Below are 15,278 nucleotides of genomic sequence, written 5' to 3' on the forward strand. Positions count from 1 at the left end.
TTCCACTAACAAGTTTCTGTGCCAATGCACCACACACAACCCATGAGCAATTCATAACTGCATACCTAGTACCGACTTTGAGAGCTTCATCATGGCTTAGAGGCTGGAATTATATTAGAGTGGAGTGGATGAACGTGTGCAGGTAGCCTACAGGATACTTTTGAAGTAGCCTAATCAGATTAAAACCTTGTGACTGGTTGTGTTTATGCCACTCATAAAAGGTAATACATTTTAAAAGTGAAATAACAAATATTTATGCTATATTGAAGCATTAGGTTGTAGGTCAAGGAATAGCCGCTTGAATGGGGAAATAGGCAGAACGTGTGTTGAGCTTTGCTGAATAACCGGGCCTGCTGGGAGCATAGGCCTATGTCTTCACGCTATATAGAACGACTCGGGAGAATGATGACCGGCAACAGACAGCGCATCAGTATCAGAAGTAAAAATACAGCCAGACTGTCCTGTACTGGGCCTTTCTAGACCTTATAATCTGTCCAGAGTATACCCACAACTGATCCAAATGGAATGAAACAGGCAAATCAGAGCTTTTGCACTGTTATTGAAATTACATTTTCACTGCAGTTTACAGCCTAGCGTAGAATTGTACTCACTTGAAAACAATAATGCAAATATGAATTGCATTGTGGTGTTGTAAGCTGGCCTAGGTAGGATAATTATATTGTCCCTAAGGCCATACACATGTAATTAACTGTATAACAGATCTATTTATTTATAAAGTGAGGCAAGGCAGTGATTAAAAAGAAAATCCTAATAAAAAAATCTAATTAAAGTTGTACCCTTTGAAATAATACCAAACAACCTTTATACAACACCTAGGGACCTCACAAAGTGATTTCAGCCTTTTGGTATTGTAGCGAACGGTGGGGCAGGAAATACAACTCGGGTCACTGGCGTGAAAGACAAACACCCTATGCATCGTGCCAATAGGGTTAACCCACATGCTGGGAATTGTAATGTGGTGGCAGGTAGCCTAGTGGTTGGAGCGTTGGACTAGTAACCAAAAGGTTGCAAGATCAAATCCCCGAGCTGACAAGGTAAAAATCTGTCGTTCTGCCCCTGAACAAGGCAGTTAACCCACTGTTCCTAGGCTGTCACTGAAAATCAGAAATTGTTCTTAACTGACTTGCCTAGTTATACCAAGGTTTTCTACTCTGTACTTGAAGGCACCTCCCTGTGCTTTGACTACTCAGCCCCCTAGCACGTCCGAGCAGTTGGCCGCACAGCCACCCTCCCACCTCTGAGACCAGTGTACCAAACGGCAGGACAAGGATATGAAACCAGGTCACTGGTGTGAACATCCTATGCATCGTGCCATCTCACTTGGTAGGAATAGTGTCAGTCACTCTTAGCAATCACTCTTATCCTGAGCAATTAGGGCCAAGTGCCTTGCTTAAGAGCACATCAACAGATTTTTCACCTAGTCAGCTCGAGATTTGAACCAGCAACCGTTCGGTTACTGGCCCATATTCTTAGTTGGGAGAGTGGCAGGTAGCGAGGCTACCTGCCACTCTCATCACGGCTCATATACTGAGGATTGTGACAGTATAATGGTTTTGGAATGACAGTCACAGGAACCAGGGTTTGAGTCCCAGTCAGGGTTCCTCCCTAATCCACTATATTGGTGTCAGGTGTTGGAAAGCACCATTGAAAGCATGTCCCAGACGAGTTTTAGTCACAGTACATTTGTGTTAGGCTAGCAGTGTCAGGTTTCTGTACTGCACATGAGATGGCAGAGTATACAAAACAAATGTGCACCTGATTGATACAAATAATCATGATATCATTCTGCCAGGTAGGCCTACTTTGCATTCAGCATTTAATTGGGAAAGTTTGGGGAAAATTAAGTTGTGTCAAATTGGCTGGATGTCCTTTGGGTGGTGGACCATTCTTGATACACACGGGAAACTGTTGAGCGTGAACAACCCAGCAGTGTTACAGTTCTTGACACAGTCAAACCGGTGCGCCTACTACCATACTCTGTTCAAAGGCACTTACATATTTTGTCTTGCCCATTCACCCTCTGAATTGCACACATACACAATCCATGTCTCAATTGTCTCAAGGTTTTAAAATCCTTCTTTAACCCGTCTTCTCCCTTTCATCTACACTGATTCAAGTGGATTTAACAGATGACATCAATAAGGGATCATAGCTTTCACCCCGGTTCACCTGGTCAGTCTATATCATGGAAAGAGCAGGTGTTCCTAATGTTTTATACAGTCAGTATCTCTTACTTTTAGAAGTGTTTACTTCAAGCTGACTAATAGCATCTATTGAGTTGCAATGCCCGATAATTGAATATCCAAATCAACTTAAATTATCTACGTTTTGCAGCAACACAATTCGAAAGGAAGGATACAGCTAAGTTTTTTCCTTTTATTGTTTGCGATTCACAAATTATTTTGATTCCCATGATTTTGATTCACCGCAATTTAACCAAACCACAACTCATTCTACTACTACTACAATGGCGACGCACATCATTCAATTTGTCAAAATAATCATTTATAAAGAATAGTTTCATATGAATTAAATGAATCACAATTATTTTTTATTTTTTTTACTATTCTGAGAAATGTGGAGGGGGCGTCTGTTATATAGTAAATTAAATCTGTATGGCCTAAACAAGATCAATAGGGGATATTATTTAACAGCGTGTCTCATGTCTTTACTGTTCTTTCATGTGCAATGATGCACCTGGCCCTTCCGCTGACTATCAGCTATCCCTCTACGTTCTTGTGGATTTCTGTAGAAAATTGGTGCAGATTTCAATGATTTAATCTGTGTTATGATTGCTAGTTAACCTATTGCAGATCTGGACAAACGATCCACCTACCACTACTGTCACTATGGATAGAGGGCAGGATAGTTGACTGTATAGTAAGCGTGCAGAAAAGCGTAGTGCATAAGGGAAGTACCTAAACACCATTTTAGTGGGGGGCGCATGCAAGAAGATGAGGACATGTGGCTATATGGAATAAATTATATAGTAAAACCAGCAAAATGGGGAATGTAAACCACAGAAAAATGCACTACCCTTCTGTGCCCAAAGTGTAAAAAAAGTTACACAACACCAACCTCCCACCCCAGTAACCTCGCACCCCAGTAAATTGCGAACTGTCCCTTATCAAGAGAAAAGAGACACCAACCACTATAAAGGTGATTTAAACGTTATGATAAGATGACCTCACCCATGCTCATCCATGTTCAGATTATGCATGCATGCACACACTCGCACATACAGACACACACAAAACCTTCCATTCACCTCTTAATAATGTGCACATTGCTGCATTGGTGTGCTGCTAAAAACGAAAAGGAAAGAAAGAGTGAGATTGAATTGAATCCCTGAAATGCTGTCTTATTCACACCGTCACATCTCTGTCCTTATTAACCAATTGTTGTAGAACACTAAAACAAAATGCACTCCTTCATTCTCCTACACAAGTCTCTTGGACAGTTTGACATGACAAACACATTGAGAGGGATCTTCAGTTCCTGTCCCCTCGGGGACACTAAGATTAAGATCCATCCTCAGAAGAGGTCTCAAAGGTCATAAGGTCAACGCCAACCCAACAGCGGGTTGGGAGAAGCGCTACTGTGCCTCATCTGCCCACGCCTACCCCGGTGACTCATTATGCATCGCCCTGGCACCGTCTCCTACACCCCCTCACATCCACGACAGAGCCCTCTTCGCCTGCTGGGTGTACCCCTATCTTTCGGAGCATGGTTTGTTCTCTGTTCTAGGCCAAATGCAAGGGGGGAGGAGGGCAGGGAGGAAAGAACGGTGAAAAGGGGTAGATAGGGATTGGGCTGTTGCAAAATACACACATACACACACACACACACACACACATAGATAGCTATAGAAACACAGGAACATACAAGTATAGTCTCACAAAAATAGTCACACACACATACAGGCACGGATTTGGCATATAAACATAGACATGTGCACACACACACACACACAAATGCAAGGACATACTTCCATTGCCCCACTAACATGTGGAACTACAACAAATCCAGATGTTCCAAAAATCATAAATGTCAAAAAAATGTAGTTTTGCATGAAAGCACAACAAAAAGTAAGCTCACCTTGTTATGAATCATTCAAATTGAGGATGAAATGCATCACTTCAGTTTTAATAAAACGTGTAATCATAATGTACAATGCACACACGTATGTATGCTACTGGCATTGTACTAAGCTTTACATCCAATGACATGAATGATAGATTGATATTGAAAATAATTATGGAATGTAAATACATACCCAGGAGGCTTGATCCATGGCAAATAATGTTAACTCTTACATCAAATATACCTTTAATTTTGTTTATTCAATTTGAGGGATTTTTCTTTTTACATGAAATTGTATTTAGTTCAAATAAATATTGAACAGTGAAACAAAGTCTAATTAGTAATGAGACTGTCTATCTTACACCTTTCTTTATTTTTAAATAAAACATGAATAACTTCGTAGTAACACTTTTACTACTGACCTGTAAAGATGCTCACAGAAATGTTAAGGTGCATCACTTCCAAATTGATTTTATCTCTATCAAAAGTACAATGTGTATCTATTTTTGAAGCTAAATTGTGTTCCACATTTAAGATGTTGTCTGAGGTTTTGAACGAGGCTAATATTAGACAGGGTTGCAACCTAGACAACCAAATTGTTACTGATGTGCGTATCTGGCATTAGTCATGCCTCCTTCCATCTGCACTGATGAAGACAAATCCCACAGACTAGAACAACTTCAGGAAAATTTGACGAAAATGGATGAATACCAATTCACATATAGCTTAATTCAAGTCAATCCCCCAAATGTAACTCCTCGTGTCTATTCCCATTAACATGAACTACTCTGGTTTTGTTTGTGAAATCCACATTCAGTCATTATCTCTGCAGGTATATGTCAAGAGAAAACGGAGAAACTTAATGAAAGGCCAATTACATACATTTATTGCATTTCATTTAATTGTAAGAAATTTAAAAAAGAGCACATATGAACATTATATAATATGGTTAGTGAGGGAAATAATTTTGCACAGCAAAATATATAAGAGGAAAGTTTAATTAACATATGCCTTAAAGATTTATTGATGAATGGTACCCCCCCCATTTTGTACAAGCAGGGTGTCAATCCCTGTCTATTTAACAATGTCCAGACATTATTGATTATAATAATATTATTGCCTTGTAAATAATAAGTTTGTCTGAGCCAAAAATATCTAGTACTGGTTGACAACAAACTATTAAAATTAAGTTATCCAGCAAAGCCAAAAAGTATCGGTCTGCGTTTTCGAGTTAGCTTCATAGAGTTCCCATTCTATGATATATTGCAGACTACATTTTAGTGCAATTCAGTCCAAAATACATTATCAAAATGCAGGGTTCACGCTGACTTAGGGCTGAAGTTTCTACTCATTTAATACTTTGGTTTAAAATACAGTGAGTGGTAGGTGAAGACAAACACTACTACAGCTGTCAAACTACTGCTTGAACTGCAAGAACATGCTGCACAAAGCGCTGCTTATGCATGGAAACAATACTGTTCAATTGTATCAATTGAAGACGCCCCAACCTCTCCTACCAATGACAGGAAAACAATTTAGTGCACAGGACTTTATGAAACCTACAGCTAAATGATCCTAATCATCTACATCACATTCTTTTTTAAATGTCAACTAGCACATCCATGTTTTCCTTTAGATTCACAGAGTATAACAACTACTGTAGGTCTACAAATACTTCAATTATAATCCAGAGCATTCCACAGTTGTTAAATGCACAAGGATGGGGTATTTTTTTTATATAAACAAACTGCTTTTAAGCAACATACAGTTTAGTCCCATATAGGGATAGATAATTCATTTTAGAATAGTTGAGGTCCTTTTTGCTCCCTCGCTACATGGATCCCCGCCGAACAACTTCCATCAGGAATGCGTCATTCTGTATAGAAATGGGCGCTTAGTAGTATCATTCAACACAGTTGAAATGCACTTACACGGTAAGGGGGGTGGTATAAGAGTCCTCGTCACTTTTTTGTTGCTGTCCCAAAAAAGGTGATCAGGTCATAAAACAAGTATGAATGCCATGCTGGAGTCATCCGATAAAAGTACATTTTCAAGCACAAAAGGAAAAGAAAAACCGTACATGTCCAGCATGCAGGCCAGTTCAATAACATATCTATTTTAAAATAATGGATATTGTTTATTATGAGTAATACTCTGTTTGTTGCTTAACACAAAATAGCAAGCATTACGCATGAGATGAGGTGGGGTAAAATGGTAGGCTCGCAGTCCTCCGAGTTTGGCAGAACAAAAACTGAAAGGGAAAAATGCCAAAAACGTCTTCTTACTGTAGATGGATGTAGTTTTTGACAGGTATTTGTACACGGATTTCAAAGTCGAAAGGTGAAAAAAGGCAAGTCGATGAACTTCCAAGGCGTATACTTAGTGCTTGCATGCACACATAGTATACAGCAACATTGTAAAGTTAAAACAACTTCGAAAAATAATAGATGCTAGTTCATATTTAAAACACCGCAAGTCAAATGAACAACGATGAAAAAGAGCTTGACAAAAATATGCATCAAATAATAAGTATGGTAGCAAAAAAAAGATGATGGCAGGTTTCAGTTTCTACTCCAAAATTAAGGACAATTATGACAAAGTTCCATCTTTCTATTGCAAGCCCCAAAACTCAGACTTGAGCAAACCCCTGTTGTAAAAAAAAAATAAAACCGAAAAAAAAAGTTTGCTAATTAGTTTTCTTCGTCTAGTAAGCCCCATTACAAAAAAATCACTATGAAAACTTTTTAATGAGGGAACTGACAAACTCAGTTTTCATGATAATGTCGACACTCACATGAAAAACTCCGGGGAGGAAGGGTTGTTGTCACTGCTGGATCCATTTTCTCTGAAGCCGTTGCTGATGAGCTTCTCATATTTGTCTTTGTATGCGTCTCTCTCCCGGGCCAGCCTGGAGATCTCCGCCTTGAGGTGGTCGACTTGCTGGACGAGCTGCGTCTTCTCGCCCTCCAGGACGTGCCGCTGCTGCACCCGCTTGTAGCGGCAGGACTGCGCATAGCCTCTGTTCTTTAGGGTCCTCCTCTTCTGTTTCAGCCGGATCACTTCTTCCTTGCTGACTCCCCGTAGCTGCCGGTTGAGCTCCCGCACCGACATGCCCACCAGCTGGTCGTCCGAAAACCGGTCGTCCAAATGTCCCATGTGTGGGTGGTTTCCTCCGGAGCTGCCGTTGGACGAGACACCGGGTGATTGGTGATGGTGGCCACCGTTGTGGTGGTGATGGTGGTGGTGGGGACCCCCGTTCTGGGCTGCTGCAGCGGCGATAACTGCGGACACCACCGCCGCGGCAGAGCCCATCTCTTCCCCGCCCATGTTGCCTCCTCCTCCGGCTCCGCCGGCAAACTGCTGCCCTCTAGCATAGCCATCGAAGGACTGGAGCTGGTGACTGCTGTTGATCAGCGCCTCAACTGCGTCTTCGGGGCTGAAGCCCAGCGCCTCCGGATTCAACTGCGGTTGATAACCGGACATCCAGTAGAAATCCTCCAAGTGTGCCTTCTGTTCGCTCCCCGACCCCGGACTGGGCGACGAGAAGCTTGGAGAAGGGGGCACCGAGCTGCAAGGCGTGCTCATCGGGGTGGAAGACAAGGATCCCCCGGCAATAAGGCGGCTGCACTGGCTGATGTTGCGATCGGGCTCCACCGGCTCCTTTTTCACTTCAAACTTCATCAGATCGAAGTCATTAACATATTCCATGGCCAGGGGACTGGTGGGCAGGTCGGAGTTGCTCATTGCCAGTTCTGATGCCATCCTCTTGCTGCCGACAGTCCTCCAAAGGGGGTGAAGAGCAGCTGTCAAACTGGGTTGGTTTGGAAGAACGTGAGCCAGTTTGATTTTTAAGCGTATTTGTCTTAAAGTTAAAAAATAGGTTTTCAATGTCCTTTTTGCAGCGACGAGTTCCCAGCTGTAAATTAATAGTTTTCTTTTCAGAGTCTACTGCACAGACGCACCAGAGCCGCGCTCGCGAGTTGCGGAGTCCTCTTTCAGCATGAGAAATTCGGCGAATTGGTATTTTTAACATTTAACACTTTACTGTTTCTTCATGGATAGGCCTACATTGCGTAAAGCGGAGAGGGTGAAATGTCGAAGGAGAGGGGTAAATGTTGCCTCGCACGTAAAATGCCTCTCACTTGTAGGCGATTTTTTAGAAGGATCACACAGCAGATGAGTTTAAAAGCATTGCAGAGTTTTATAGCAGCCCTGACGTCAGATTGGAAATGGGAAATTGACTTGGACGAAGAGCCAATGGGCTCGCACAATCTATGGGCTAATTAACATATTAGTACAGAAACAAAACTTTTCTCAACTGTCAAAGGCTATCAGCTGACTGTCAGCTGCAATTCAACCTCTTAACTCTTTCGCCTCTCTATTTTAGGTATATTATTTCAATGAACATTTATTCTACCATTTGGATAAAAAAAATAACCATTAAATTCTCTCACTGCGCTCATGGTGGGGAAAGGACAGTAGGCTGTGTGCACATTATGGTTCGATTTAATGTTGTTGCAAGTGGTTCTGGTAACATTTTAATATCCAAATGTAAATTACAATATGCAAATTATGAAGTTATTGAAGCAATAATATATATTATTAGTTGCTGTCATAAAATAAATGCGTAATAACGATTTTGTATGGTGGTAAGATTTATATTAGTTTCAAAAGTATCAAAACATAGTATTCATGATTTATGATGTGAAAATATTGGGGGAATGGTCATGCACACGTTTTCACAGTTCGTGTTACTTTAAATTCGAAGTGGTCAAATCTACCAGTAGCCTAACCAAAATGCATAAGCATGCTTTACAATCATCTTAGTTACATTAACAACATCGTTGGCTCATACAGTATTAATATGTGACAGAATACAGGAATACATACGATTCTGTGCTGAAGTTCTATGAAATAAAATACAAAGGATTTGTGGAGAGGAGACATACATCTGCCGTTCTAAAACTCAACAGTGCCACCTTTTGGGGACATTGAAGCACCGTTCTCCAAAATATACTGCTTCATCTGAAAGAATCATTCACAGCGGTAGCAAAATTAGACAATTCGCAAGAGACTATTTATTGGAAAGAATAATACTTCAATGTATGTATAAGGTATGGTACATTTGTTTTAGAACGACAGTATGGATACATTGGCAGGGGAATAGCCAAATGTGGTGCATATTTCTGGCATATTCCGCATGAATCACGTCAATGTAAAGTTTTTTGGGGGGAGAAAATATAGGCTACAACATTCCCCACTCCATCAGCTGTATACACTAGACTGTGTAGAACATTCGTTACATAAGACAAGTAAACATGTACTTCCTACGTGGTCCTATCAAATCATCATCCCCTCAAATAGGCTGCTATAAAGCAGTGGTTACATGGGAGTCATTCAGTAATGAACTATGTGTTCCAACCAGGCGGAGATTAGCCTACGTGCACTACAGTGCTATATATATATATATAAAACACTTTATCTAAAGCAGTGATTCCGCGGGCCCTGCTCCAAAGTCATACATTAAACCACTCTATTGTACATTGCACTTTATCTCGACAGTTCAGAGGTCAGACATTTCCTCTAGTTTTAATGGACTGCATGTCATGCGCAACTCACTTGTTGAAGTCTATTGCACAGACGAACCAAAGCCGCGCGCGCCAGCTTAAACATGTAGTTTTATACAACACTATCCAGCCAAATTACCACCCTACAACTATTTACCTACAACTATTTACTATTTACTATTACCTCCCTCATTTAGTCAGTCTAATCAGTGACATAATGCTCCGTTCACGACTTCTCGTAATTTCGTAAATACCAGCATCCGACTGGGAAAAATCCCCTTCAACGCCCCTCCAACTGACTGGCAATTACTAGAGTAAAAATTGTATATGCCTATCATCCGCGTGCTCCAACTTTTCCACTTGCACCTCTCTGACGTCATTTGTAAAAAAATATTTAAAAAATATCGCAAGCATGGTGGCATCTTCATTTTGATTTATAATCTGCCTCTGATCTGGCAGACTCACTAAACACAGATGCTTTGTTTGTGAATTATGTCTGAGTGTTGGACTGTGCCCCTGGTTATCCACAATTTAAAATAACAAGAACAATGTACCATATGGTTTGCTTAATATAAGGAATGTGAATTTATTTATACATTTACTTTTTATACTTAAGTACATTTTTGCAATTACATTTACTTTTAATAGTTAAGTATGTAAAAACCAAATACTTGTAGACTTTTACACAGGTAGTATTTTACTGGGTGACTTTCACTTTTACTTGAGTCATTTTCTATAAAGGTATTTGTTTTATTTTTTACTTGGGTACTTTTTCCACCACTGCTTTCTGCCCCCTGCATGTGTCCTTCGATACTGTGTATCCCTCTCGTCACCATATTCACTAATGTAGTCTTTGTCTAAACTCAGTGTGGGAGTGCTTCCAATGTATGAGAAAGCTCATTGCACAATAACCAGTTTGATGAGTGGAGATGCGTTTGAAGTCATTCAAATGCCATCCCTGATTAAGTTTAGTCACCTGACAATGACAACACTCAAGTGAAAGACCAATGATCTACAAACACAATCACACACAAGGCCCTATCACACAGACTTTGGCAATACAGTGAAGTCAAATAGTGGAGATAGACTTGGACTGATCCTGTTGCTATGTCACTGTGGTATGTGGATCAATGCGTGTTTAGAATGTTACCATCTAAACTTTGTTTATTGGCGATGAGTCAAGGGGTCAAAGGTGAGATTAAATCCCCTAGCCCTGATAGCTGTGGGATCATGGTCAATGGAAAATCCCCCTGTTAGCTGTCATACTGTACCTGTCTAACTCATAATCACTATGATGACTGATGTCAATGGTTTTTGATTCGTCATTCAGGTGGGATGATGCTGATCCCTACAGATCGTCCAAGATGAACAGAGCTTGTGTATGTTTACATAGGAATCATCACAAGGCTAAAATAGGTGACAGTATGGATTTCATATAGCAATGCCCCAGATACCTTCTTTAGTAGGATGTATTCCCCTGTCATTTGATAATGTTGTTATCGCTAACACACATATAAGTTCATTTTTATTAATGTTGTTATCTCTAACACACATATAAGTTCATTTTTATTTCACATTAACAAAGGTTACCGTGCAGCTTTTGTTAGTTGGTCCAAGGTAGTGTGTACTCAAGGCAAGCAAAGACAAAGGTGTTGGTATTTAATCTATCTCTTGAAAATAAAATAAAATGTTTATTTCAAGTGGAGATAAAACCAGATAAGAACACAGCCCTGTAGATACTGTACAGGCATAGATCCAGACAAGGAGAGACGTGGAAACTTGTGTGGTTTTAGCTCTGTAGATTGTTGTCCACTGACTGATTTTGAGAACAGAAGGTGTTCGTTTTTCACTTTTTCATTCAGGCAGTTTTATTTAGTTGTCTGTCTGTCTGTCTGTCTGTCTGTCTGTCTGTCTGTCTGTCTGTCTGTCTGTCTGTCTGTCTGTCTGTCTGTCTGTCTGTCTGTCTGTCTGTCTGTCTGTCTGTCTGTCTGGCTGACTGGCTGGCTGGCTGGCTGGCTGGCTTGTGTGTGTCTATGTGTGTGTGTGTGTGTGTGTGTGTGTGTGTGTGTGTGTGTGTGTGTGTGTGTGTGTGTGTGTGTGTGTGTGTGTGTGTGTGTGTGTGTGTGTGTGTGTGTGTGTGTGTGTGTGTTTGTTGGTTTTACAAATTATAGAATACATTTTCCTGCTTTTCTTTCTCAGCCACATATAAAATAGTTAGGTGAAGGGGAAATTGAAGAGAAAATCTGACCTGAAGTTTGGAACGGAAGTTGGGAAGCGTTGAACTCGCTGAACGGTTATAAAAACATCAGGCAGATTGGCACAGTCCTCTTTCACATAGATTGGCGGCTGGGACTTTAGTTAATTGGCATATCATTACACTGTGTGTACCTGGGAAGCTAATGATACTCAGTCCTAGGGATGAGATCATAGTCTTGGAGTTGGAGAGAGACAGAGAGACTATGGTTATAGGCTTTTGTCACAGGCATGAAACGGCTATTTGTCAACGCCGTGTCAAAAGCGGAGACAAAGCTTCCCTCCAAATAGTCAGAGGTATGAAGCCCGTGGTGGATCTTACATGATCACTTTATCAATGGACGGTAAAGTACAGTTATCCCAAAAACTACTTAAGTTGTACTTTAAATTATTTTGACTTAAGTCATTTACACACGTACAGAAAGGGACAGAGAGGGACAGAGGGAGACAGAGAGGGACAGAGAGATATAGAGAGGTACAGAAAGGGACAGAGAGAGACAGAGAGAGACAGAGACAGGAGGTATTCTGAGAACAGAAGCATGGTCTTTAGTGAGCCATCTTCTGTGAAGAGGATGTGGCTAGCAAACGCTAACACTATCTGACCACAGCAACAGCAGAGAGAAAGGGAGAGAGAAAGAGGGATTCAACTGTTCTTAATATCTTACTGAAATGCATACAATATTAGGTTAGTGAAATGGTTATTGATAGGATGCATAATGCATTCATGTTGAAAGGAGAAGACAGTAGACAGTACCAGTATGCTGCTTCAGATCTTTGACCAGTCGTTGACATAGTCATTGTCACTAATAGTGGGCAAAAACTTATCAGCAAGACATTTTCATAGAGATTCAATCGTAAACAGCATGAAAGTCACAAATAAATTATGAGACTGATTGTGAAAGAGTGATTACACAAAACGTGTTATAATACTGTTTCAGAAAGCGCTAACCCGCAAGCTACGAGACCACTCGATACATGTGAAAACAGATAGGTACTCTGTTCCCCGATGCTTCGCGTTAGCCTGAACCTGAGTTCAGATGCTCTTGGTCAGTGTGCGCAGTGGGTTATTGTGCAGGACATTGCATATGCCTACACAGTAGTGAATTCTTGCCTGCATAGAACCGGAGACCATACTTATATATTCAGTATATAATAATAAGAATATATATTCCATTTAGCAGATGTAATTGCACACACAGTGGTGGCCATGAGCACTGGCAGCAAAACAAAAGCAACATGCTCTAGCATCTAATTCTGCATATGGACCCCATAGAATAACATGATTTCTGTCATCTGACCCTGAAACAAGTTTCCAGTGATCTCAAACGATGCCATTATATCCATGGCAGCTCATACACTTATATACAAATAAACCCCAAAACTATTGTAGAGCGTCTATGCCCATATTTTCCCTCTAGTCTTTTGTTTGGGGTTACCTGCTCATGGAAAGACACAGCACGGTAAGGCAGTGTGGCGTTCCCTGGGGTAGAGCCACAGCAGTGCAGCGAGACTAATACACAAACGAAGGCAAATCTCATTAGTCATGAAAGAACAAAGTGCCAAACCTAATTTAGCTGCTTTTGTGTCTTTGAAGTTATTGATGATGCAGTGCGGAGAGGGAGAGATCTACATGGAAGGGATAGCACCACTGTGCAGCAAGTAGCCTGATCAAAAGACCGAGAGAGGAGGAAGATGGTTGTCTTACCGGACAAAATGGAGGGGAAATACAGATAGGTAGGTAGAGATATGTATTCAGGCGAAGACACCTTAGTTTTAAAAGCGTAATGAATGTGTGTTAAAATATATATTTTGGTGGAGTATCAGTGAGCTATAAAAATAGAGAGATTCGTACACTCTGTATATATAAACTCACAGTCATTTATTGGGTAAAACACCAACGTTTCGGCATCACTGGGCCTTCTTCAGGGTCACCCAGTTGATTCACTGTTAGTCAGCACCTCCACACAAAATAATTGTGCTCCAGCTCCAGATTTTTATTAGAGTAGCAGTGTGTCATAGAGAATCGATGACATGAAAGCTACTCTCTATTGGACGAAGAAGCATGTTAAATGAAATGCCATGTTCATTAAACGTATTTGATGTATGTACACACAATAAGATAATGTCTAGAAATGCATTTAGTAGGAATTAGTTCATTGGGTACAAAGCATTTTCTTTAGGAATGTCTTAGACAATGGAAGATAAGCAGAAGTCATAGAAAGCACAGCCCCTGAAGCACCAAAACATGTCAACATGACCCCTCATTGGAAGGACTATTCATGAGGAGAATTAACATATCACTTTTTGGACCCTTAGAACTAAACTCTTAAGGGGCACTTTAACACTGCATGATTAGCTCCTAAGGCAAATGTGTGTTCTATAAAGTTTTCTTTTTGTTTTATGATAATAGGGATATTTTTTGTATTATATCCAGTGTCTTCCAGCTAAACACTGGAAAAGTATATTTCATCATCTCTTTATTTACCTGTCTAACTGTTAGAACATGCACACACACACACACACACACACACACACACACACACACACACACACACACACACACACACACACACACACACACACACACACACACACACACACACACACACACACACACACACACACACACACACACACCATTTGGTTGTTGATTGGTCATCATTCTATTCTATGTCCTTGAACCATCTTCCCTCTGATCCTGATTTAACAGTTGAACCTGTATCAGCTCTCTCTCTCTCTCTCTCTCTCTCTCTCTCTCTCTCTTCGACATTTAAACATCATTAACCCTAAACACACAGTAGAGCAGGAATTAACAGCTCCACTGAATAGTTACACTGAATAGACTATCAGAGTGGGTTAGATCTTGTACTGTATCAGGACTGTATTTGTCTCATTCTTACACACACTGGCCCTCATTTATCAATCGTGAGCAGCATGGATATGGGGTTTGTGGTTGTTTTCAGAGTTGTTTTTGTATAGTTAAACAAATCATTTCTGAAATATAAGTTTGATAGATCTTGCGTGGTTTGTTTAATAATGTGTTCTTCAATTGAATGTATTGTGATAAATAACGAGGAGACTGAGTAGACAGGTCAGTGGTCAGTGAGACGTTTGCTGTGGGACTGCAATAGACGGGAGTGGCAGGAGAAGGGGGGGAAGTTGTGAATTAAACTGACAACAGTTCAGTGAGAGGCAGCCAGGGGTTGATAAGGCACAGAGCTGCTATCTAATCAGTCACTTAGGCATCTCAGCACTGAGCTGTACCACACATACACTCACACACATACTCACACACATACTCACACACATACACTCACACACACAGACACACACCCCAATCTGAATGTGTTATCC

The 15,278-nt window shown here is 40.7% G+C and overlaps 1 protein-coding gene across 2 annotated transcripts in view; it reads right to left on the reverse strand.

Annotated features, from left to right (window-relative positions):
- LOC120024737 (transcription factor Maf-like) overlaps nt 1–8,286 on the reverse strand; it is a 165,587-nt gene extending 157,301 nt beyond the window's left edge. Inside the window, exons 1-2 of one of the 2 annotated variants that reach the window (XM_038969015.1) lie at nt 6,899–8,286; nt 4,230–6,751 (exon numbers count right to left, since the gene is read on the reverse strand). In XM_038969015.1, coding sequence (XP_038824943.1) covers nt 6,715–6,751; nt 6,899–7,866 — 1,005 coding nt within the window. In that variant the 5' untranslated portion in view covers nt 7,867–8,286 and the 3' untranslated portion in view covers nt 4,230–6,714. Of the gene's footprint in view, nt 1–4,229; nt 6,752–6,898 lie in introns of those variants that run through there. The other variant, XM_038969016.1, reaches the window with a different exon arrangement.
- Between the last annotated feature and the right edge of the window lie 6,992 nt (nt 8,287–15,278).

Source organism: Salvelinus namaycush, chromosome 30 (genome assembly GCF_016432855.1).
Source record: "Salvelinus namaycush isolate Seneca chromosome 30, SaNama_1.0, whole genome shotgun sequence".
NCBI classification, from domain to species: domain Eukaryota; kingdom Metazoa; phylum Chordata; class Actinopteri; order Salmoniformes; family Salmonidae; genus Salvelinus; species Salvelinus namaycush.